The following is a 26,250-nucleotide window of genomic DNA, read 5'->3' on the forward strand; positions in this document are numbered from 1 at the left end:
TAGTAAAAGCGCTGTGCCATTTTCTGCAAGTCCTGAGTTTGCACTTCACTTTCCAATAGTATTGTTTATCATCTTGAAGAACTGATAAGGAATATTCCATAATTTGTTTATATGTTTGCATTACAAAATAAATATCATCAGCCCCTGAGTCCTACAGAACACCTTGTTCCTCTGACTTTCATCTGTCCATGTTTCTTTTAGGAAAGTGGTATCTGGAGCAGGTTGAGGTTGTGCCCAGGTGTTGAGGCACAGCCTTTCCCAAGCAGATCCTGGGGATCACCTGGGGTTCGGATGCTCAGGCATTCTTAGGGAGGCCACACAGTGAAATCAAATATAATTTTGGAGGATACCTTTTTGTAAAAGATACTGCTTGAGATAGGGCGGCATCTGGGTTTTTTAAGAAGGCAGCATAGGCTACAGAACTTGGGAGTGATGGTGGCAATGTAGCACAAGCCCCTCCTGTGAGTAAATGATGTGCAGGATTTCTTATGATGTGCTATCGGTTGAACCTTTCTACTCTTCTGCGGTCTTGAGCAAATGCCAGCCTTTATTTTAAATTGCAGCGCTGTCAGTTGGTGTGGACAAACCACCACTAGACAGACTGAGCCTGACTGCCTGCAATTTGATGGAACAGTGGGACCTCTAACATGTGATTTGTTCACCAGCTGGCCACCTTGCCAGTCATATGAAACTACTCCATTTGGGTCCTTCTCCTTCTCCTTCTCCTTCTCCTTCTCCTTCTCCTTCTCCTTCTCCTTCTCCTTCTCCTTCTCCTTCTCCTTCTCCTTCTCCTTCTCCTTCTCCTTCTCCTTCTTTCTCCTTCTCCCTCTCCCTCTCCTTCTCCATCTGTCTCATATATTGATAATGTACAGATCAATAGTTTTAGCTCCTTTATATTTTGTATAATATTGTTACTGTATTTGAAATAGTTTTTTTCTTACAGCCTCCTTTTTTGAAAGATGATTCTTAATTTGAACTCCCATTTTGGCTTCCCTGTCATACTCCTGTACTATTGGATGGGGACAACTTTATCTTTGAATTTGGAAGATCCCAATGTGTGCAGCCACTGGGAAAGGTAACATTTTCTTCTGGAAAATACATGATATGTATTCTGATTGTAATAATTTTGTTTTGTTTTACTTGGAACATTTTAAATTATTTAAGGCATTTAGTGGAGTAATAAACTGGGGAAAAAACTTCACATTACTGCTTGAGCAAGGAATGTTCATGGATAAATATGGGACTGTTTCACACTGGGCTGAAATGCAGTCATCACTGCAGTAGGGGTTAAGATGCAAAAAACACTACAGTGGCACCAGCAATGTTACACAACCATCTGGATGCAAGAAGTGAATAAAAATAGCTTTTTAGTTTAAGTGAAAAGAAGCTTTTATGTATGCAAAATATAATGAACCATGTTAGAGTTTAGCCAAATTTGTTTATGCTGATTCTTTCCTGTTCATCATTCACAGAATTTGAAATAAGATTTGTTGTTTATTTTTTTGCATGTGGTTTTGAGATGTATAACACACAGAAAGAAGTTCATCAGTTCATTTGTCCACTTGTTGCCCTAGTTTCATGTTAATTGCAAGGGGAGCACCACAATGACTAAGAGAGGTACAGCAACAAGCATTTGCTTTGCATCTTTTTCTAGTGTAAAGGTTATAGTAGTGAAACCAAACCTTATTAGAAACATAGAATCATAGAATATTTTGACTTGGAAAGGACCTTAAAGATCATCCAGTTCCAACTCCCCTGTGATGGGCAGGGACACCTCCCACTAGATCAGGCTGCCCAAGGCCCCATCCAGCCTGGCCTTGAACACCTTCAGGGATGGGGCAGCCACAGCTTCCCTGGGCAACCTGTGCCAGTGCCTCACCACTCTCATAGTGAAGAAGTTCCTCTTTATGTCTAGTCTAAATCTGCCCCTCTCCATTTTATACCCATTGCCCCTTGTCCTATCACTACAAGCCTTTGTAAAAAAGTCTCTCCCCAGCTTTCTTGTAATGCCCCCTTTGGGTATTGGAAGGTCACTGTAAGTTCTCCATGGAGCCTTCTCTTCTCCAGGCTGAACAACCCCAACTCTCTCAATATTACAAAGAATATTGGAATTTTTATTTCCTTTCTTTAAAAGTCTCTCTATGAAAAAAAATCAAGGGCTTTTCAGGAGTTTATCTGAGTTTCATTTGAAGCATTTGAGTCTCTGCCCCTACTGTTGTTTATAGTTTACCTTATACAATAACGTGTACATGAAGTATTTACCATTTTGAATACATGTTTACTGTATTCAGGCATACAATGTTACTGGATCCTGCTCTATATTGTGTATGCTTTGTTTACTGTTTTCATAGATAAAAGTTGATTTTGAAGGAAGTTACAACATAGCAAAAACAAAATTGGGGAAAACCCAGAAATATAACTGTTTACATTGCATAATGTGTTTTAAAACAAACTAGTTGAAGTCTGCAGAAAAAAAAATAATTCTAGCAGTAATGCCCATTTTGTTGCATGAATCGCAGAAATCAGGAGGAATTACAAGTAAACTTAGCGCAACATTCATGCTGTTGCTCAGAATAGGCAAAGGTGCCCTACGTATGAGAGCCTAAAACCCCAGAGAAAGCTTTTTACTGCTGCTGTCACTGGCAGTGCTATATGCTTCAAATAAATTTACCTCAGCCATTAATAAAATAGCTTTTGCAAATGAACCATGTTCACAGCAAGAAGGGGTAGAACGTGCCCAGGCTTAAAAAAAGGGCAGAGAATAAGGCATGTGTCAGCACCCTAACAACATTTTATCAGTCTATATTGGACAGCTAGATGGATTAGTGTTACTTGCCTTCATATGGACATAGGAAAAACAGGGAGTAAGATCTGGGCAGTGAGAGCAAGTGGATCTAGATGATTTCTCTCACTCTAGGCGATGACAGTGGCAAGAGGAGATTGTGACTGGCACCCTGCAATAAGTGTGCAAAGACATCAAAGAGGGTGTGAGTGAAAATGAGCGAAAGCTGAAGGGCTATGTACTTCTTAAGTGTCTTGTCTGGTCCTGGGGATTAGTCCTACTGCAGGAATTTACCATGCATTCCTGGATTTTCCAGCCTCTTGTGCAATCAAAGACTGACTGCCAGCACAGACACCCTGCTGAAGAGTTTTCTAGGGCGATTCAGTATTTTCCCCTTTTGCAACAGGGCTCTATTCCTCTTGCCCCACTACAGCTTTGGAGGCAATGGGCTTCAGAGCACAGATTTATTTTTAGGACACTACACTTATAATTGGAGAGAAAATAATAACAGAACTTCAGTGTAGTATTTCTGAAAAAAAAATAAATGATCTTCTGTTAAAAATTAGCTGATAAACAAATGAAGATATGGACTTCAATTTTATATAATGTCAGATTGTTCAATAAACAGTTAGATTGCTTAATTTTCATATCATTTTTCAATAATTATTACTTGTATATATTTCTGTGCTAACACCCACTTAGTATTTAAATAAATTGGCAGAATTTTCACTGTCAATGAAGATGTTTTGCTATGGATGCAGCTACAGTTTTCAAACGAAATTTCTTCATAAAATCCATTGAGATTTTTCTGTTTTGTATCATAACAGGAGAAAACCTTTTTTTCTGGCTCTTACCTGTTTTTCCAGCTGTTCAATGATATTAGTAAAATTGTATTGCCATAGGAGAACAAAAATCACACACTAGTTCAATTTGCTTCTCATTTGAGACACAGGTGGTTTGGGGTTTTTTTGTAATTCAGGCTTACATTATTTTTCTTTAAATACTTACTGCTACTATTTGGACCTGATGGTCACCAGTGCAAGTGAAATCATCAACGATGTCAAGACCAGAGGCAGCCTGGGCTGCAGTGATCATGTATTGATGGAGTTAAGGGTCCAGAGGGATATGAGACAGGCGAGGAGTATAGTCAGGTCCCTAAATTTTAGGAAAGCAAAATTCCAGCCCTTCAAGGAGTGATTCAGTAGGTTTCCTGGGACATGATCCATGGGGATGAGGGTGCAGAACAGAGCTGGCAAATATTTAAGGGTGCTTTCCACAGAGTGCAAGAGCACGCAGTCCCCAGGTGTAGGAAATCAGGCAGGGAAGGGAAATGACTGGCGTGGCTGAGTCAAGACCTGCTGGTCAAACTCAAAGGCAAGAGGGAACTGCACAGGCAGTGCAAGCAGGGACAGGAAAGAGTACAGGGACACTGCCCAATTATGTCAGGATAGGGTCAGGAAGGCCAAGGTGCAGCAAAGGAAGGCAAGGGAAGCAAAGAATAACAAAAAGGGCTTCCCCAGGTATGTCAACTAGAAAAGGAAAGTTGAAGAAAGATGAACGAAAATGGTAACCTCATATCAACAGATGAGGAGAAGGCTGAGGTACTTAACAGCTTTTTTGCCTCAGCCTTCACTGGCAACTGCTCTGCTCCCCTCTCCTGGATCAATGGACATCAAGATGGGGATCAAGGGTAAAACCTCTCCCAGTGCAGGGGAAGACCAGTTTTGTGACTACCCGAAGAACCTGAACATATATAAGTCTGTGGGACCTGATGAGATGCATCCAAGTCCGCAGGGAGTTGGCTGATGTGGTTGCCACTATCCATGATATCTGAAAAGTCATGGCACTCAGGAGAAGTCCCTGGTGACTGGAAGAAGGGCAACATTGTGCACATTTTTAAAACGAGTGACCCTGGAAACTACCAACCTGTCAGCCTCACCACAGTGCCTGGGCAAATCATAGAACAGATCCTCCTAAAAGCTATGCTGAAGCACATGCAGGACAGGGAGGTGATTTGAGACAGCCAGCATGGATTCTTCAAGGGCAAGTCCTGCCTGACCAACCAAGTGGCTTTCTATGATAGAGTGACAATATCAGTGGACACAGGAAAACCAACAGGTGTGATCTATCTGGACTTCTGTAAAGCCTTTTACGCAATCCCCCACAACATGTTTCTTTCTCAATTGGATGTGACAACTGGACTGCTCAGTGGGTAGGAAATTGTTTGATGATCGCACTCAGAGAGTAGTAGTCAATTGCTTGATGACCAGATGGAGATCCGTGACAAATGGTGTCCCTCAGAAGTCTGTACCAGGACCAGTGCTGTTTAATATTTTCATTGATGATACAGACAGTAAGACTGAGTGCACCCTTAGCAAGTTTGCAGATGACACCAAGCTGAGTGGTGCACCAGAAGGACAGGACATCATCCAGAGGGACCTGGACAATTTGGAAAAGTGGGCCTGTGTGAACCTCATGAGGTTCAACAAGACCAAATTCAAGGTCCTGCACCTGGGCTGGGGCAATCCATGATTTCAATATAGGCTGGGGAATGGTGTGACTGAGAGCAGTGCTGCTGAGAAAGACTTGGGGGTGTTGGTTGATGAGAAGCTGGACATGAGTGGAGATGCCCCTGCCCATGGCAGGGGTGCTGGAACAAGATGATCTTTAAGGTCCCTTCCAAACCAAAACATTGTATAGTTCTGTGAGTTGGCAGTGTGTGCTTGCAGCCCAGAAGGTCAACCGTATCCTGGGCTGCATCAGAAGAAGAGTTGCAAGCAGGTTGAGGGAGGTGATTCTACCCCTCTACTCCTCTCTTGTGAGACCTCATCTGGAATATTGTGTCCAGTTCTGGAAACCCAGCATAAGAAGGGTATGGAGCTGTTGGAAGACGTCCAGAGGAAGGCCACAAAGACGATCAGAGGGCTGGAGCACCTCTGCTATGAGGCCAGGCTGAGAGAGTTGGGGTTGTTCAGCCTGGAGAAGAGGAGGTTCCAAGGATACCTTAGAGCAGCCTTTGGTACCTGGAGGGGGCATACAAGAAAGCTATGGAGGGACTTTTTGCAAGGGCATGTAGTAATAGAATGGAGGGGAATGGCTTTAAATTACAAGGGCAAAGATTTAGAATAGACTTTATGAAGAAATTTTTCATACTGAGAGTGGTGAGGCACTGAAACAGTTTGCCCAGGGAAGTTGTGGATAGCCCTTCCCTGGAAGTGTTCAAGGCCAAGTTGAATGGGTCCTTGAGCAACCTGATCTAGTGGAAGGTATCCCTGCCCATGGGATACCTTCCAGGGCTTCCAGGGCTGTTGGAACTGGATGACCTTTAAGGTCCCTTCCAACCTGAACTGTTCTATGATTCTATTCAATCAAAGGTATTACACTGTAGAGGCATGATGGCTTTTCACATACGTGTTTTTCTTTGTTCGGCGAATAAAAGCCTTTCAATTGTCATCTTCTGTTTTATAAAATCAGGTTTTTCATATTTTACTTAAATTTGAACTTTCTGTGAGTTTTTGTTGAACATGAGTATTTTGTTATATTTATTCCTTTCTGTACCAGGACTTATTTAAATCAGACTGTACTATAAAGGACTTGCTTGATAATCTGTTGGCTTTCTCTCTCTCTCTCTGTCCTCAGTTATTCAGTTACAGTGCAAGAGTCATATCCACACCCTTTTGATCAAATTTACTACACCAGTTGTACTGACATCCTGAACTGGTTCAAGTGCACACGACACAGGTGATGTATAATTCTTCGTATTGTCAAACTGCTGACACAGATATTTGTAAAGATTTTGTCTGTCAAAATCAAGCATGATATGTAGGATACATTAGCTATATTGACTACTCTTGTCTAACTGCTGTGTCAACTGGAAAATGCTTGTCCAAGGATGTCTCATGTGTTTTATTAGCAGGTTGGGGTGTATCATCCCATGGAGTGCTAAAAGAAAATGAACAGGCTGGGAAAAAGCATGCAATACACAGAATTAAATTCTTCACACCTTGCAAGGTGCATTTGTTTAGAAAAGTCATGAGAAGCCCCTTGCTGCTTGCAACTTTATGTTCTGAGGAAAGTGTACGCCACTTGAAAGGAAAATAGAGATTTGTTAAAGGAAACTTCTTGTGCTTGCAGAAAGTAAGCAAGAGGTGAATGCTGAAAAACTGGTAAAAAGCATTTTCCTCAGAACAATATGCCCATAACTATGAACCATTAGCAGTGAGAAAGGCTTCTAGGGCACAGCACCTGGAGAAGACAGATAAGTACAAGTAATACATAGAATCATAGAATTACCAGGGTGGAACAGACCCACCGGATCATCGAGTCCAACCATTCCTATCAAAAAAAACATAAAAAGCAGATACTGAGTTCAAAGAGAGATTATGCTTTGCTTACTTATGACACCACTTACATACAAGCAGTTCTTTGCTGGCAATTCAGACTGTCTCAGGTGTTGTGAGAATGTGTTTCCTGCTTTGTGGAGTATGTGGTCAGCAGCCAGGAAAGCCAGAGCAGGGAGACTTAGAGACACAGTGAGGAGCACAGAGGAGAAAGTGGTGGGAGAACCCACTTCTGATAAATACTACTTGCTTGTGTCAGAAGGAACCTATGTTTTCTGCATTTCTTCTGTGTGCTTCTCACCACTGCTTGGCAGGGATGCGTTTGACAAAAGACAGCTGCCCCCCTGGTGAGAGGCATACAGCCCTGCCGGCTGTGCAGGAGATCCAAACTCTCCACGAACGCTCCTGTCTTTTGCCATAAAGAGAACTTCTTCTCTTACAAGATCTCTTCGCCTAGAAAGCCGACTCATCCTTGGGAGGATGGTCCCCAGAAGATTTTCCTTTGGAAACTAATAGCTGTGATGATCCAGCAAGCTGATTTGTATTGCCAGCCTTTAGCCTTCATAGGAGAAGCTAATGGCAAAAGCAGTGGTGCTCTGGTTTGCGTATTAGTTAAGGAGCCAAAATCCATTCTTCCTGCTCTTTGGCCACCCATGTAAGGCTTGTTAGGGATCACCTGAACTCAGCCACAGATAAATCAAGGTCTCTTTGAATTTTTTTTCTTTCCTCTTCATGGCATTAGTATGGTTTTTAATACTTGTAAGAATATATATTGTTTCTGAACCATGAATTGTATGTAACAACCATTCATTCTTTTCTTTAGGATCAGTTATCGTACTGCTTACAGACATGGTGAAAAAACAATGTACAGACGTAAATCCCAGTGCTGCCCTGGATTTTATGAAAGCAGGGAAATGTGTGTCCGTAAGTTTAGCTTCTTTTTGCTCTGAAATTCCATACATTTATCATGGCCTTTGACTCCCTTTCGATAGGCAACTTGTGGAATCTGAGTTACATAACCTCAGTTATTCATCAGTGGTGCACATGCTCATGTTGAAGTCAGTTGCTGTTGTGCAAATGACAGGATAATTGGATCTCAGATGTCTAAACAACCAGCTTTGGTGTGGTTCTAAACTAATGGTCATATGGAAAATTCAAAGCACAAGTGTCAGTGCATTTTCCAACACAGTAAATAAAAATGAGATCCAAAACCAGATGGGAGGTGGATGTTTTTTGCCTGTAGAATGGGCCCTGGTTGATCCCCAAGCTTAACCTTTCTTGCAGATACAAAGATCTGTAAAGACTGTTTGAAGGTCACAGCACTGCCTTTTCATGTGGCACATGCCCTTGTCTCCGCATCTTCTAAAGAGAGAAGAGCTGTGTCCAGAGCCTGTTGGTGGCCCTGGCTCAGGCCTGTTTTTCTCTATTTTTTGGCCACGTGCATACCTAGACAGGTCTGATGCGTAAAATGGTGTGCATTCAAGACCATAGCATAAAGACAGAGGGAACATAGAGATGTTAATCCAAAGTCCTCAAAGTGTATTGTTAACGTTCAACACAGCATTGTTCAAAGTCACACAGTCAGTTGGGTCTCAGCAGGACTGAAAGCAGTGCACTGGTGACAGGTGAGCATTTGTGAAGGATACCATGGCCTTGGAGACTGGAAAATGTCTAGGGCTACAAATTAATTTAATTCAATAGTATTTAAAATCATTTGTCCCTGTGTATGTACATGTGCAGCATTGACTGCAACAGTAAATTTTCCAGAACTCAGGGAACCAAATCTCTTCATGTTTTCCTCTTCTGAAAGACTGGACCCTTCAGGGGCAATCTTTTATCTGTAATGTCATTTGTGATGTTGACCTGTGTGTATGCTTATATTAATTTTAGGAGACAGAAAGGGCATGTATTATCGTGAAAAACAGCTGTGTCTTTTCTTCGGCTTTGCTTCAGCTCTTCTAGCAATGAGATTTAAAAAACGTGCAGAACCCTAATGAACTAGGTCAAATGGACTGAGTTTGTATTTTTTCTGCACTCTGTAAGAGGCAGTGGCCCTGTAAAAGCAGACTAGAGAGGGCCTGGAGCCTCTGGATTGTGGGGGCTACCCCTAGGCTTGCTGCCCAGTTTCTGAACAGGCAAACGAATGGCAAGCCTTGCCAAGAGAAAAAAGAGAAAAGCCCAGCTTATTGGGAAAGCTGCAGTGTGTGAGCTGTTTTGGCAGCTGCTTTGGCTCCTCTTGTGTGATCATCTGCATCATGTCCCTGAGTCAAACCCTGACTCGGATGGTCTGTGTGGGGACCCTGCCGGCATGTTCCCACCATCCCAGAGCAGGACCTGGGCTGAGGCATGTGTGAAAGGCTGTATCTGTAACAGCACATTTTCAACCTGACTCCCTAAAGCACACTCCTTAACAGGTGTACTTTTCTCAGCTGCGGATGAGAAAAATGTGGATATGTTCACTGCTTTATTGTCTATTTTATGGCTATAATAACAGTGGTGGAGCATAGCTCTGAAGGTATGGAGAAGCTTTACCAGGAAAATATTCTGTGAAATAATGGATGACAAGAGATTTGTCATTGCCAGTGGATTTAGTAGCCCAGTTTAGGTCACAGCAGTGTGGTGAATAAGTCTTTGGCTTTCACTGATAAACGAGAGTCTGAAAACTTCTGTACATATGTTAGATTTACATCTTCAGTACAAATGCAGAATAGTGTCTTAATTTGTGCCTTTCTGCTTGTTGTGAGGTGCATACTGGAAGCGACCAACAGAATCGCCTTCTGTCCCTGGAAGACTGTACCGTGTGAATGTCATAAGACACCATGTTATCCTCCTTTATATTTTTGTTTTATGGTACAAAGTATAGAATTTGAAAACATAGCAGTAACATATTTGATTTAAAGTATTTTCTGCACAGGAAAAAGCAAGGTCAAAATGATATTTTTAAAAAACAACTTTTTTTAAAAATGGATCTATCTGAGAGCAGATTGGCAATTTTTTTAACCTTTTTGTGTTTAATGTGTATATGTTAGACTTACAAGAGTTCATTTCTAACTACATTTGGTTATTATAGAGCATATATAAATGATCATATTTAATTGTTTTATTAGGTTACTTTTGAAGTATGTAACAGTTTGGTCACATGAGAATTTTGATGATGAGTCTCTTATGTGACTCCAGCTTTTACATAGTTATAGTATGCTTAGTAAATTCATTCTATATTATCATAGTAATACTCAGATCCTAATAAATTCAGATCACATTGGATGTACTGATTTTTTTACTGTTACATAAAATGTTGCCAAATGCTGATATTCAGGATGTATCTGCTCTGACTTTTGAAGCAATTTTGGAATGCCTCAGACTTCAAATTAGGTAAAAATAAAGATTGTTTAGTAGAGTTAACTATGCATTTATTTGATTCTGTGATGGTTGACCCTGGAAGGCATTGAGAGACCTTCACTTCTCGTGATCTTCAGTTGGAGCTAAGGATTCAGGGGAAAGGAGGAGCTCCTTAATTAATAGAAGGCAGTAAATATTTCTGGCTTTCCATTGTTTCAGCCAGTTTGCTTCATAGTGAACTTGTACATACTAGAGTAGATAACACCTGTGTGCACTGTGATAATACTGTGTCATCCAGTTTAACTCACAAATCAAGTGATGCTGTCAGCTGAAATCCCATTGTAAGTGACAGTGATATGGGGAGGACTATCCTCCTGTGTTGTCGCAGCAGAAAGATCACTGTCAGAAAGCTGAAACAAAATCTTTTTCTTCAAGAAAATGGCAACCACATTGAAAAAAACACACATGCACCTCCCCCCTTTTTATATGCAAAGATAGCAGACAATCAAAGCCATTTTAAGTGTTTTTACATTGTTACTGCTCCACAATGCACACAGCATTTCCATATATATATGTAAAATATATGTATATATACATGGAGAATATATATACAGAAGATATGGAAATGGGCCTTTTTTATCACTCATATGGAATTTTTTCATTTGTTTGTTTTTCTCTAAATTCAACATAACTGTTGTGCTGTAAACTGTCTAAGCTGGTACAAAATTTTAGCATCCTCTTGTTCAGACTGATGATACTGATAAGAAGGCAGCACATATCTGCTTATAGTGTGCCTGTTAAAAGATTTTATGGAAAAGACAACCCTACTACTACTATCAAAAGTTTTTAAAAAAATCTGTTAAGCTACTCAAGTACCTGTCTTTCCATTGTTTCTGTATTGTTGAAATATTGCTGCATTTACATCACTACTGGTAAGCAACAGTCATCATTATTTTTGCTCTTAAACCATCTATCTTACTGAATAACTGAGTATTACTTTAATAGCAACTAGTCATCGAGTGTAGGTAAAAAATATCAGCCAAAGGGTGTGTTGTAGCGTACAGTATGGAAGTGATACTTTATTGGAAAAAAAACCCACATTTATAATGTAGTTTAAGAGATAGGTGAATTTTATTATGTACGATTAGTGCTTAGGAACCTTATTTTATTAATTTTGAAGAAGTTGAACCTTGTGGAATATAGAAGTGGTTTCTTTTCTCTTTCTAGTCTAAAATGGTTTGTGTATTTAGATTTAATTCACAAAATCTTGAGAACTTTAAGAGGTAAAGAGGGTTTGGGGTTTGGGTTGGGTTTTTTGATTTGAGTTTGCTTTGAGGTTGGTTTGGGTTTTTTTTATCTGTTGATTTTGTAACGGATGTATTTTTTCAATTTGCTCTTTTCAAAAACTAGGTATCCAAATCAGGATAGAGTGGTATTAGAAGCAATACTAAACATAAAACACAGTCAGGCATGTTGTGAGACTTCTTTTATTTGAAATCATTTATCTGAAAGAAATAATGTGGAAATCTATTTACAATCTAAAAACAAGCCCAGTTCAGCTTTTACTCCAGTCTTCCTAATATAAATTCTCTTATCAAATTGATAGGAATTTTATTTAATATATTTCAGGTATGAAATCTTTTGGAATCAGGTATGATTTCAGGTATCTACTATTTTGATGATATTAATTACATGTTTAAAAAGTGGAAGTTTAATTCCAGAATCATCATTGATTCTCCTGGCCATTTATTTACATGCAAATTATCATTAAAGGCAAAATATTTCAAGCTTTGTTTATGTTAATTGACTTATGTCTGGCTTTTCAAAATGAAAAACTAACAGATTCTAGAATCCATGCATAATGTTTCATTAAAGATAAAAATATCTGTATTCAAATAATATCACTGGAAATTCTTCAGCATCCTCTTTTAACATCTGATAATGCAATGCATAGCTGTCTAAATGTTATCTGTTTTGACTTATGAAATAACTTCCTGTCACTTTCTTAGTCACAGAGAACAGATTCATAAAATGCCATTCAGAAATTTCAACTCTATCATGTTCCACTTTTCATATATACTCTAGTTCAGAAATTGGAGTCTCATGAGGCATGGGAGTTACTCCACTCAGCTATAATATTTTAACTAGGTATAGCAATGGAGGAGCAATCTGTGTTTGTATCACAGAGGATATTCTGCAGCCCATCAGCACATGAGTAGGCATTTAAATTGCAATATTCTCTTGATCTGGAGGACTGTCTCCCTCTCTTCATTGATAGCAGCGTGAGACATGCAATCATTTTTTGAAAGTGGCAGCTTGACCTAGAAATGTATTATATGTTCTATGCGTCCTGCCAGACTGACTTAATCCTCCTGATATGAGCTCCCCTCTTGAAGCTGTGGTGCTAAGGCATGTCTGCAGGCATGTTGGCATTGCCTTACATTGCTTTCAGTTTGCTGTACTAATGGTGTCAATGGCCTGGGAGGGTTACACATGTCTTTACACATAAATTTCCCTTGCTGAGCTTTCTCAGCAAGACATGTTCCTTTATCTGGTTACAGAAGTATCAGTGCCTGCGACTGAGGTGGGAATAGAGCTCAAGGAGCTTGGCGGACTTGTGTCCAGGGAATGAGGCAGCTCCTTTCCATGGTGCGGAAAGGGATGCCACAGGAAATGGCACACATGGCAGCAGACATTTTGTAGATACTTCAAGCTGGCTGATACTCTATAATCATAAAGAGCAAAAACACTTTTTGTTTCTTAAGGAAACAAAAGGGTTTTGATCCACTGAAACAGATGTCTAAGTTGTACTAAGCAAGGTTTTAGAAAATATTTTGAAAGAAGCAATAAGACACAAGAGAAGGGGAAATAGGATGCATGCAAGAGTAAGCTGGAGTTGCTTTTCATATGATAATTATGTTATAGAATCATAGAATTATTTGGGTTGGAAGAGAGCATAAAGATAATCTAATTTCAACCCCTGACATAGGCAGGGACATCTTGCACTAGATCAGGTTGCTCAAAGCCTCATCCAACCTGGCTTTGACCAACTCCAGGGATGAGGCATCCACAAATTGCCTCACCATTCTCACAATAAAAACTTTCTGTCTAATGTCTAATCTAAATCTCCCCCTTTTCAGATTAAAACTGTTCCCCCTTATCCTATCCCCACACTCCCTGATAAACAGCCCCTCCCATCTTTCCTGTAGACCTCTTACGTAAGTACTGGAAGGCCGCTATTAGGACTCCCCAGAGCCTTCTCTTCTCTAGGCTGAACAAGCCCAAACTCTCTCAGACTGTCGTTGTCCACGAGGTGCTCCAGTCCTCTGGACTGGCTCTAATAGATCTATGTCCTTCCTGTGCTGAGGACTCCAGAACTGAACACTGTACTCTAGCTGAGAGTAGAGGGGGAGAATCACCTCCCATGACCTGCTGGTGACACTTCTTTTGGTGTAGCTCAGAATATGGTTGGCTTTCTGGGCTGCAAGCACACATTGCTGGCTCATGCTGAGCTTCTCATCTACCAGCACGCCCAAGTCCTTCTGTTCAGGGCTGCTCTCAACCCATTCTTTGCCCAGTCTGTATTTGTGCTTGAGATTGCCCTATCTGAGGTACAGGAACTTGCTGAAATTCATGAGGTTTGCACAGACCCACTTCTCAAGCCAGTTGAAGTCCCTCTGGGTGACATCCCTTCCCTCCAGCATGTCGACAGCACCACACAGCTTGGTGTCATAGAGGGTGCACTCAATCCCACTGTCCATGTCTCCAACAAAAATGTTAAATACAACTAGTCACAATACTGACTCCAGAGGAATGACACCTGTCACTTTTCTCCTCTTGGACATTGAGCTATTGCCCACAACTCTCTGACTGTACCCACCCAGCCAATTCCATATCCACCGAGCAGTCCATCCATCAAATTCATGTCTCTACAGTTTAGAGACAAGAACATCATGTGGGACTGTATTGTATTACACAAGTCCAGGTAGATTCTATCAATTACTTTTCTCTTATTCACCAACACTGTAGCCCCAGTGATGAAGGCCACCAATTTGTCAAGCACAATTTTCCCTTAGTGAAGCCATGTTGGCTGTCACCGACCACCTCCTTATTTTCCATGTGCCTAGCAGAGTTTCCAGGAGGATCTGCTCCATGATCTTGCTGGGCACAGAGGCAAGAGTGGCTGGCCTGTAGTTCCCCAGGTCTTCCTTTTTTTTTTTTTCCCCCCCATTTTTTACAAATATTTCCCCTTTTCCATTCAGTGGGAAGCTCATCAAACTCCTGTAATTTCTCAGATATGATGGATAGTGGCTTAGCAACTTCATCCACTAGTTCCTTCAGGAACTAGTGCCATGGACATGTGCACCCTCAGGTTCCTTAGATGGTCTTGCACCTGCTCCTCTCCTACAGTGGGCAATTCTTCACTCTTCTAGTCTATGTCTTTTTTTTCTGCCAAAAAAAAGTTTCAAGTAAAAGCTCTGTTTGGATGTAACCCTTAACTGGAGGAATGTATGCTTGCGAATTTCAAGCAGCTCTGCTTAGCACTTGCAATAAAGGCTGCAGTGATTCAAGTGGTATATTTCTCATGCCTCACTTTAATAATCACCACTGTTTTGTTTTTCTTCATTTGAGCTGTGCAACCATTGGGAAAAATCAATATTAAAATCCTGATGTGTTGCAAATTGTATTTTATCCATGCTGTTCCAAGAGAACCCATGTTTTTATGCATGCAGAAGCTGCTCTCTTTTTCTTGGTGTGAAGGTTTGCTTCAGAATCACAGGATGGTTGAGGCTGGAAGGGATATGTGGAAGCCATGATGTCCAGCTTCCTTTCTCAGGCACATTGACCTACAGCCTCTTGCCCAGGATCTTGTTCAGATAGGTTTGCAACCTACATTACACTATGATACTTTTTTAATTAAATGTGGACAATTTTTTCTCCTCATTAAGTGTGTAAATGTTTGAGTGGCATCAATATGGTTTTAGCTGGAGCCTTAAAACTTAGGAGAAATAGAAGAGAGTGAAGTAAGAAAATGTATTTTCAAAATACGCTATCAGACATTAATATATTAATGTTTATTTTGCCTTTAAGAGATACGTAGAAATGAAAGATCTAGATTAGGAATAAGTTTAGAATATTTTTCCTAGTGCTAGTAGTTTTTCTTTAATTCTTTTTTTATCTCCTTCTCTGATAGCTCATTGTGCTGACAAATGTGTCCATGGTCGTTGTATTGCTCCAAACACCTGTCAGTGTGAGCCTGGCTGGGGAGGACCCAACTGCTCTAGTGGTGAGTTTTCACCTGCTTCTGCCTGTCTCGTGCTCCTTCCACAGTGTTGTCCTCTGGTTTTGGCTGATTATCATCGATCCCATGCTTGGACTCCTGCTCACTAGTCAGGGGGTAGTTCTGATTTATCAGGTTACTCTACATGACTTGATTTTTTTTCATTTACTTGCAAATAATGTTACCTTATATGACTAAATGTGATGAGCTATTTTGTGCTGGATATCATGCTGTATAATGTAGAACTCAGTATCTGAAGTAAAGTAGGTAGTATTGAACTATAAGAAAATCTCTGATTATTTTATTTTCCCAGTGTGTAAGGAATGACATTGCCAGGTCATGTCTAAAAGCTATAAGCAAAGCCTTCCTCACAATGCTATCCTTCTCTTTTGCTCTTCCACTAACTTGTCCTTCCACGTCCCACCCTCCTCCCGTGTTCCTGTCTTGCATTGCTAGTTGTTCCTCATCTGCTCAGTTTCATTGCATTTTTGTCACATTTACTAGTCAAGTTTTTTCAACTTTCTTCTCCTTCCTCCTTGTCGTGAGATCGCATGCAGGAGATGAGGAGAGCAAGAGAGGACTATGGAGGGAACATGTGGCAGGAGACAGGGACAGGTTGGCACCTTTCCTGCTTGGCATGAGGGTGCAGTCACATGCAACCCAGCAAGCAGGTGGTCACGCTTAATAAAGAAATTATGAACATCAAGGCCAACACAGGTTTTATGTAAGAACATAGCAGAATGTCAAAGCCAAAATGAATTAGAAGAATAATATTAGGTCACGACCTTTTCAGTCACTGCAGTTTTCTAGACTCTTTGCCTGTAAAACCAGGCACTGCAAGCTGCAATAAAGCAATAAGGTCTGGACAGAGGGCAGAAGTCTCTCAGTGGCAGGACAGGAATGTTGGTGCATTGTCCCTTCCTGTGTCAAAGGTAATAGTCTGTGCAGATCATTAATTGGTTTTCTTCCGTTTGACTGAAATAGAGTTTCTCAGAGTAATTATTGGGGCTTTTTATTCATTATAATTTGTTATTTGTTCCGTCATTCTGTTCTGCTTTCCAAGATGTTCAGAAATGTAATGTTTAGGCTAAAATTACAATCACGTACTTCATTACAATCACCTTCAAAGCAGGTCACCGCTAATGTCTGTCCATTTGAAAGTGGTGGACATATTCTAGTCAACAATTAAAATATATTTTTATAATTTAAATTTAACAGACCATATAAAATTCTAATTCATAAGCCAGAGAATTATGCCTTGCAAAGATATTATGCTCCTACTTTGCTTGGTTTGGGATTCCTATAAAAATAACCACTGTGAAAAACCTAGATCATCATTAGGACAAAAATAATATGGTTTTATTTTTACCCTCATTTTTTTCTACTTGACAAAAGTAGGGAAATGTTCTTTTTTTCTAAACAAGGTGCTATAGGGACTCTGTGTCTGGAACTGATCTGTTGTTCAGGCAATTGAAATTAGAGTGAAAGAGAGTGAACAAAAGTTATTAATAATAAATTACATGAGAAAGAACCACTTAGAAGTTATTACATCTGCTTTATAGTCTTCGTATATATTTACATATGATTCTTTTCATGAGCAGCTTTAAAGAAGTTTCCCATAAAGCATAAAACTGAAAGGGTTAGCAATGCAATTTTAGTGTAATACAGGTCACAATCTGGTGTGCTAGATTAAGTCTAGGGTGTTAGCCAAAAGAAATGTCAAAAAAATGTTATCTATCTTTCTGAAAGCTTATGTATCCAGCTCTTCTGTAACTAATCAAAGATGCAGGAGAAACATGTATCACTAGACAAATTACAGTGGGGAAATACTGTTATTTATTGAGATTTACAAGTTCAGTACTCAGCGAAAGGGCAGTTTAGGTGAAACAGAAACCTCTAAGTCATTCTTTGGAAGTAATACTTCCTCTCATAGTATTTTCTAGAGTCCATTCCCTTTACCTATCAGTTTTGAATACATGTGCAGATTTTTTCCTCTGCTTCTTCTGCATTTGATGGCCTTTGATTGCTTGTCAAAGCCGTCTCAATAGCAAAAATACTTTCTGGTGTGTGAGCACAACAGGCCCAAGATGAAGGAGCTTTTATTCATATACCTTTGAGCAGTGTGATCTCATGAGAGGTTGTTGATCTTCTAAAGGCTTCTGCATGATATGAAAGCTAAATGTAACTGCCAAAATTTGTTTCAGATCATTAGTGTAGTCCTAGGAAAAGTGGGGTAGGCTGAGGAAGAGAATATTTTTCTACATGTGCTACGGGACATGAGTTTTGGAATTTATCCCATTCCATATGGACAAACTTGAGAAAAATGTTGCTTTCACCAGGCTGTCCTTCTGAGTTTGAGTACAGCTGTCTGTTGCTGCCTCTGTGTGACTTCGTTATCTGTGTGTCTGAGAGCTACAGTGCAGATCAAATAGAATTGAACAGTAGATGATAGTTTGGAAAGATAGTAGTGGTAGAGTTTTGGCTTTCTGGCACTGAATTTTTTTGTTGCTTGCCCTGTGTCGGAGATTTTCATATTTTGCCTTTAACTGTATTTTCTGCATGATCCTCGACTTGATTAGTTTTAGTAACAGAGGGTACAATGAAGTAAAATAAAGAGACTAGAGTTTTTTAATCATCATTTTGCTGATGTGGTTATGTCAGTTATTCAAGAAAAATAAATGTAAATTGCCATGCTGTAATGATGTCTAACATATAAAGATTTTAACTATGTGACTACTTAACTGAATAATGGAGAAGGAGCAATAACTAGAAGGCAGGCCAGTATTTCTTCAATGCAGACACTCAGGGGTGTAATGGTTACTGATGACCAGATGAAATACTGTGACTGAAAGGGAGAGAATATTCCCAAAAGTGCGAGATAGTGGGCAAACTTATATCCAAAAAGAAATACTATTTGGATTAAGTTATCACTTTTTTGCAGACCACTTACATTCTAGTGAGAGAGGTGCCAGTCGTGTAAAATAAGTTGTGCTAATGAGGAATTATTGACTGAACACAGTATTCAGGTCAAAGACAAATCAGTGGGCAAGAGACATCTTGAACCTGTTCCTTGGAGTGAATGAATCAGCACAACCAGCATGCTGTAAGCAGCACTTTAAAGAAGTGAACTTCAGGAGTATAAGTTGATTGCTTCTGGGCTGAGGACAAGGATAAAATTTAGGAAAGAAAAAAGGACACAGTGGTAAAAATAGATATGCATGTGTATTAAAAATGGAAAAAAATTGGTTTTATTGAAAATCAAAGTAGCCCAAGCTTCTCCTCCCAAACTAGATTATTATTTATAACAAAATTTTAACTTGCATGTCACATTGGATTGGTACATTTTAAAAGTGGGTTTTACTTCAGGTTGTGTATAAAGCAGTCTTCTGTAAAAGTTGCTACTTGTAGTGGTAGTTGGCTGTCTGGATGTGAGTAGCAAACCGTGTTTTACATTTGTAGATTATGGCGTTTGCCTGTTTTCTGCTCATAAACTTGCAACCGTATTTGCTATAATACATGATACATGGACCTGCTTATCAGTTTTGAATGTGCATGCAAGGTAGATAAACATGCAGCCTAACACGGAGCCCCACTAAGCAATCAGGACATTCACTTTGTTTTTATTCTTGTGCCTAGTAGTCCTCAAATAATTGCTTCAAAATCAATAGGACATTTTCTGAATAAGCTGGAGCAGAGGCAAAGGGCCAAAATCAATATTACACTGACTCATCTGCAAAGGTTATAGCCTTTGTGATCCCCCAGCAGGCCAGAGTAGTAAAACAAAAAGGGAATGACATAGGTTTCTGACAAGTATGGTAGGGTTGTTTGTGGAAATGTGAAAAGGCATTTCCTGTTTTTATTGTATTTAGGTAATCTGAGATTTATATGATTTACTGGATTTTAATTTGCAGTTTGATTCTGTTGGTAGTTAAAAAGAGTTCTCTTGGGACTATAGTCTGAGGGCATGGATGTAGAACAAGTGGCATTAAAGTGTAATTTGGCTCAAGGGTTTTATAAAGCATGAGAAGAGAACTGGCTTCTTCCTTAATATGTTGTGGTGAGCATTTAAAGCTGGCACCTCAGAGAAACATCTTCTTACCTTTAAATGCTCTTGCTAGGGAAACAAAATTTAAGGTACAGTAGCTCTGCTCCTGTCAGATTTCCCTTACTATGAGGGGTGTCTGTAAAGTTCACAGATACCATTCAAATCTCACTGTTTTCTTCAGTGGACTCAGCAGATGTAAAATATGGCAGAAACTGGATCCCCTGGCATAGCTTGTGTGGGACGCTCACGTGAGTTGCAGGCACTGCCAGCTTCTCAGTGGAGCTTATAATTTCCATTAACCCAGAGGGTAGATGTGTGACTGTTGTCCACAGACACTGTTGCACGTTGAGTGAAACAGACCTGTTATTGCAGGTGCCCATCTTGTACACACTAATGGCACAGCTTTTTAATCTTGATTTGAGTTTCTTTAATCAAGTCTTTGCTTTTCTTTTTGTTTGTCAAAAACATTCTAATCGAGTTTGCAAGATATGCTCAGAGAGCGAGGTCATCCTTAAGTTTTCCAAGACATTCAACAGGCTGTAGAAATAGGCTCTGGTTTTAACCACATGCTTGCAGCAGAATGGCTGGATTCACAGGACTGAGAAACTGCTAAGCACACAAATGAAACTGCACAGTATCCCAACAGAGAGCTATTTGCTTTTATGGAAAATGCAGAGAAATAGCTCATTCAAGTAATGCAGATCTACCCCCTGCTCTGGCTCCCAAATGGCCACGTGCATCCTGTTAGCAAAAGTGACAGGAAGTCATAAACAATCTTAAATTTAACTTTTTCTTATTATGTGTGTCTTCCCAATGCCATTCGCACACTTAATTCTGTAATTATTACTTCTGTAATTCCCCTAATTGATTTCTCCTTTGTTTAGCCAGTTGAACTCTTTTGTTTTCCTCTCTAACAAGACTGAATATCTTTGGGCTGAGAAACTAACCCACCAGCAAATTAGGTCATGTGCTACTAGGGAAAACAGGTATTAATGGAAGCTGCCATCACCTTCATTGTTGACAGAGTCACTATAGCGTCATTATAGTAGGTACTATCAAAATTCCCAGGGCTGCATAACAGCTGTGTTTTTTTAGAGTTCAATATAACAACATATTTGAAATTACATTATTCTTATGCCTACTGTGATTTCTGTCCTATAAAGCATTTTAGTTTTGAAGTTCTAGGGAAGTTAATAGATTATATTGACAAGAGTCAACATTTCGCTAAATTACAGTACCAATCTTTAAGCAAAAGAAGAAACAAAAATGTGTTTTGTACAAAACTGAGTTATTAAATTTAATTAATGTTGAGATTTACTGAAGAAAGGCGTTACAGTAAATGGTGATAGTTTTATTGGTTTGTATATATTTTCTGGATCAGTGAATAATTTCTGATTTTCACCATTTTTTAAACTCAGTATATTTCTGGTATTTATGTTAGTTGATTTCTTGAATAATATCTGTGTAACTTTTTTTTTTCTAGTAACAGTGCAGAAATATTTTTAGTATTGGCTTAATTTCAGACTGCCTTGTATATTGGTGGACTTGTGTGTTGCCAGTGACTCACTTAGCAGATTTTCAAAGATGTGAAGCATAACATTTGTTGCTAATTTAAAAATTAAGATGAGTGTCAAGTCATTGCAAAGAAGAAAAAGGCTAATTTATGGTCCTGCAAGGAGATTTGTGCAAAATCACAGCCATGGACAACAGTCCATTTTATACAGTACAATCAGACTCTTATAATTTTGTAACTTTTCCTGTAATAGTGATTATTTCTAACACATTTTGTCTCGGTAGAAGGATAAAATGAACACTAAGAGCCGTCTCCGTGTGTTCACAATTATCCAACCTGGTGTTATGATGTCTAAAGCACTCTAAAGACCCTTCTGGTTATGACATGTGAAAGGCATATAGCCCCAGTCCTTTATAGGATCTTAAAAACACGTTTTCATTGTTCTTCCACTTCATGGGTCAAAAGGCTTTTATGAAGTAAAAAAAAATAAATCTCTAAATTAAATTAAATCTTAGCGTTTTGAATACAGTCCTTGCTATACACAAAGCAAAAAAGTAAGAATGGAAAATATGCCTCAGGGTAAAAAGGCTACAGTATAACAAATGAAATCAGAAAACAAAAGACTCAAAGAAAATCCAGATTTATTAGAACGTGCATTCTGAGAAAAAACACTACTAAGCATTTCTGTGTCTGGGATGTAGGTAAGAAAAAAAATTACTAAAAGGCATTGACATTTTATAATTGTTACAAGTATTGTCTAGAGGAAAAATATTTATTTTCTGGTATGCATTTGCATATATTTTCATAACATCCTGAAGTCACTAGAACAGAGCATATAAAATTATGGAGAATAAGCTCATGTTTTTATTAAATAAAACTGTTTGCTTATTTTAAATTTTTATTTCACAGTATTGCACTCCAAGTGAGGGAGCGTTCACTCTATTTCTGCTCTCAGTGGTAGGGAATTTTGTTTTCAGATGTTTCAAAAGACCATAAAAATATATTAGGCTAATGCTGTGGTAAAAATCTCCTCTGTTTCAAAGACAATAGTACGTATTTCTAGAAACACACAGCAGTGTGTGTTGCAGAAAGATGTGTAAGCCAGAATAAAATCTCTACTACATATAGGACAGATACAAGAAATGGTAACAAGAAAAGTAAATCTTAGTTTTGCTGTCATTGTTCACTTTCACCTCCCTGTTAGCAAAAAAGAAAGACAAAAAGAGAAGAAAGATCTTTTAAAAAGCATTGCAATAACCATTGTCTGGCTTGAATATCATAGTGTAAAGGAAACTGTAGCATTCATAAAAGATAGTTACAAGTTAGATTTTCTATGGAGATTTTTCTTCTGAAATGTTCTTTGACTTGATTGCCTCACTTTGTTCTCATTATAGGCCATTCTTTAGAGATGTAGAATTGTCGGTGATCAAGGTGGGTTTGTCAGGAATAAACTCATATTCATTTGCTCTTTTCCTTTTTGTTGCCTTTTAATGAAATCAATGAAAAAAAAAAGGCAGAAAAAATCCTTACAAGTATGTGACCAACTTGGTTTAAAACCATAGTTAGGCTTTTTCAGGTAATTTTTTCACCACTGAATCCTTTAGCTGTTCCTAAAATCATTGTTCAGCACTCAGTTTCAGTGAGCATTTCATTATGATAGTAAACCTGTATTGTCTTATTTGTTCATTTTAGATGAGGGTTTATACAATGTAGTGCCCTTATTCCCAAAGGCAAAGTTTTGCTTTCACCGAGTAGCCTTCAGAGTTCTCTGACCCACATTTGTAGCACTGTGTAATGTGCACAGCATGTACTGCAGTGACAGTATATTCCCGGATGAACAGAACGTATAAAAACAAAAATGACAATTAGATGTGGCATTAATACCATGGTGTTCTTAAACATTTATTTTTATTCCCCCCTCACCCCCACCCCACCCTGTACAGCATCAGGTGAAGGCAGAAAGGATCCTGTGAGTCTGCTACCAGAGCTGTTAGGGAGCAGTACAAATAGCTGGTTCTTCTGATTAAAACAGAAAAACCTGAAGGTTAACGTAACATATGTGAAAGAAGAAGGAAAACTACTTTTGTAAGGCAGGTGCTCTGTGTAAAACACAGTAATGTTAGGCCAGTTCTACATGATCAATGCAGAAAATTAACCCTGGTTTACTAACTGGGTTTTGCTTTTCTGCAGGATTCAGCCTGTTTCCAGGTGTAATTGGGGCTGAGATGCATCATCCTTGTGCCAAAACCATTCTGAATATGGGGTGTTTGTCTTTATACTTTTCTTGCCTTTCACACATGCCCTGTGCTGAGACAGATGACTTTCAACTTTTACATGTGCGTCCGTGTAGTGTTTGCATACGCGCATGTGCCTGCGACCTTGGTGCTGTCAGGACAGTCAGAGCAGATATTCTGATTAGACTCCAGCTGACAGTCTGTAACCTGACGATAGTCATTAACCCAATGACTATCCCATTCCACCAGTTTAGCAGCTGTGTGATTTCCAGCCCAGCGTTCTTGGTGTCTGAATATTGGGAAGCAGCAGATAGTCTGATGTAATAGTTGGTAAATTTAACCTCCAAAACTTATTAAAAAATAAACCAAACTCATGCAGGAAACATTTCTACCCTCTGCTTTCTTCTTTTTTAATAGTAAATTGAGCATCAGTTTTTGACAAATCACTTTAATTTCCTATAGAGAGCATTATTGATTCTCAGTCAGGGGACACAGAGGTAAAATATTTTATATATTCCTGTCATTCAAAATTCTGCCCATAGCATACAGATAGATGCGAGGCTGGTGACAGACCTTGCATAAAGGACTATCATGCAGTTGTACTGTGGTGAGGCCACCGTTGTCTTAGGTGGAATGTGTCACCATTGTGCTGTAGTGATAAATTGCATAGTCAATATTTGTTATTCACCTGGCTGTTGCCAGGAGAATGGTTGTGAGACTGGAAATCCAGTGTTTTTTATTTAAATGGTATCCTGCAAATATGATTAAAAGATCACACCAGGAAACTAATAAACTGTTATATGCTGTGGAGTACGTACTTTTAAAGTAAATAGTAGAGAAAGGTCCAAGGTTCACAAACACAGCACCTTCAACCTGGACAAGAGTAAATCTGCAGGAGACAGCAGGGCACATCCCAGGGAGGCAGACTAGGGATGAGATTGTAAAAAGTACAGAGGGACTACAAGGCCTCCACTGCTTCACAAGTGAAGCAGTTTCTAGGAGAGCAGTCTTGATGCTTGGATGTTGGATGGAATAGCAGAGGTGTGGTAGTAGATATTTCTTGTCTGTGTGGCTTCGAAACTCATTACGCTGAGTCTTGAAGCAGCTGCATGAATGTTGTTTCACTGCATCAAATATTCCATTTCCAGCTAGTGATGAAAGAACTCAAGCTTGTACTGGACAACTAGAAATAAGGCCTCTGTTGCCTGTCATGACTTTTATATCTAGAGTGCGTTCAGGCCACATTAATCCTTACCTGGCCTCTGCACTGAAACAGTTGTGATCTAGCCATCAGTCTGAATTCTTCTCTTTATCAGAAATGCCCAAAGGGTTTTAAAATATTTTTTGATATGTATTTTTTCACTGTTAATATTCCATGAGGAATGACTGAAATTGAAATTCCCTATTTTGTATGGGAACAGGAAGAAGACTGTTCTCTGAATCCAGACTTACATGTTAACTGAAAAAACGTGCAGGGATGTCTGCTCCATCATGACACAACATGTGGTTGTCTCAGACATCTCACCACCCATAGATAGATCTCTATATGTCTCAAACCAGTTAATTTCCTGGCAACAGTTTGAGGACTAGTTAAGCGTGAGTTTACACTTTCTATTCCATGCAGACATGTTGAAAATAAACATATAGCAGTTCTGAATGAACGTAAGTTGTCATGGGGACAGACAACTAATGAGAGGCTGTGCTGTAGAGAGCAATGAGGTTTGTATAGCCTAGAACGAAATGCACACATCTTCGAAGAGAGAGGCCAATAATAAGATGGACAGTTCTGTGAGTTTGACAGTATTGCTGGTTGTTCATAATATACATAATGCTTTCTGTTGCTCTGTATTTTACTGTGTGTAGATGCTCTCAATATCTCCATTATGGATTCATGTTCTAGTGACCTTTCCTGGAAAAAAAAATTCTTTGAAAGACTCTAATCCCTTTTTATTTGTATAGCTTGAGCGAACGGCTCGTGTAGCTGAATAATTCCTACCCTGAGGAGGATTCTTGAATTGCTTTGCATTAGTCTAGGAAAGCCTGCCTGTTCTCTGCCTGGGTTTTTTGCCCCGGGAAAAGACGGGGAGAACAATGGTTGTCACTCTTTAAGACGAGAGCCCAGGCTTCCAGTCTCTGCAATTGAAGCTTTCCTGTTGTATTGCTGTAATGAACAGAATGTAAAAATAAAATCAGGTCATTTAACCATATGATTAGCACATTCCTGTTAAACTCCAGGTGACCTTAATCTTTTGGCTTTCTACAGAACTCCCTTATTTTCTTCCTTAACATTAAGGTTTTTCTTTTGATGCTGAAATAATCTCTGACAGGTTTGCTTGTAGGGCTTTAATGGACCACATTCAGGCAGACAAAAAAAAGATGCATTTGAATGATTGTGAAAACACATCTGATAATCAAATTTGTAACATTCAGATGACATTTAACCATAGAATCAATAATTTCTCTTGCTTTGTGAAACACTTCCTGTGTTTTCTTTTGCTCTATCATTAAATTGCAAGATTGAAAAAGGAACTATTTGCAATTACTGAAAAATGTAGAAAATTCTGCATTTGAAAAATATCGTAATCTTATATTGAGTAAGCTCTGCAACTTCCTTGTAGAATTCAGACAGTTGTTTATGGGTTTAGGTTACAGGGTTTTTTTGCTTTTTTAAGTTAGCAAAACTTCTCTATATAGATGGAAAATCACTGCAACTGTA

General features: G+C 39.2%; 2 protein-coding genes across 5 annotated transcripts in view; both read left to right on the forward strand.

The window, feature by feature from the left end:
* PHAX (phosphorylated adaptor for RNA export) overlaps positions 1 to 26,250 on the forward strand; it is a 294,590-nt gene that overhangs the window by 68,294 nt on the left and 200,046 nt on the right. The gene's annotated exons all lie outside the window — the stretch shown is intronic.
* Positions 947 to 26,250, forward strand: part of MEGF10 (multiple EGF like domains 10) — a 186,336-nt gene continuing 161,032 nt past the window's right edge. For all 4 annotated transcript variants that reach the window (XR_011339398.1, XM_069880317.1, XM_069880316.1 and 1 more), the window contains exons 1-4: positions 947 to 1,075; positions 6,422 to 6,523; positions 7,946 to 8,046; positions 15,656 to 15,748. Coding sequence is in view for 3 of the 4 variants with exons in the window: in XM_069880317.1 (XP_069736418.1) it covers positions 960 to 1,075; positions 6,422 to 6,523; positions 7,946 to 8,046; positions 15,656 to 15,748 (412 nt within the window). In the remaining variant the exon portion in view is untranslated. The remainder of the gene's footprint in view (positions 1,076 to 6,421; positions 6,524 to 7,945; positions 8,047 to 15,655; positions 15,749 to 26,250) is intronic.

This window comes from Phaenicophaeus curvirostris, chromosome Z (genome assembly GCF_032191515.1).
Source record: "Phaenicophaeus curvirostris isolate KB17595 chromosome Z, BPBGC_Pcur_1.0, whole genome shotgun sequence".
NCBI lineage: Eukaryota > Metazoa > Chordata > Aves > Cuculiformes > Cuculidae > Phaenicophaeus > Phaenicophaeus curvirostris.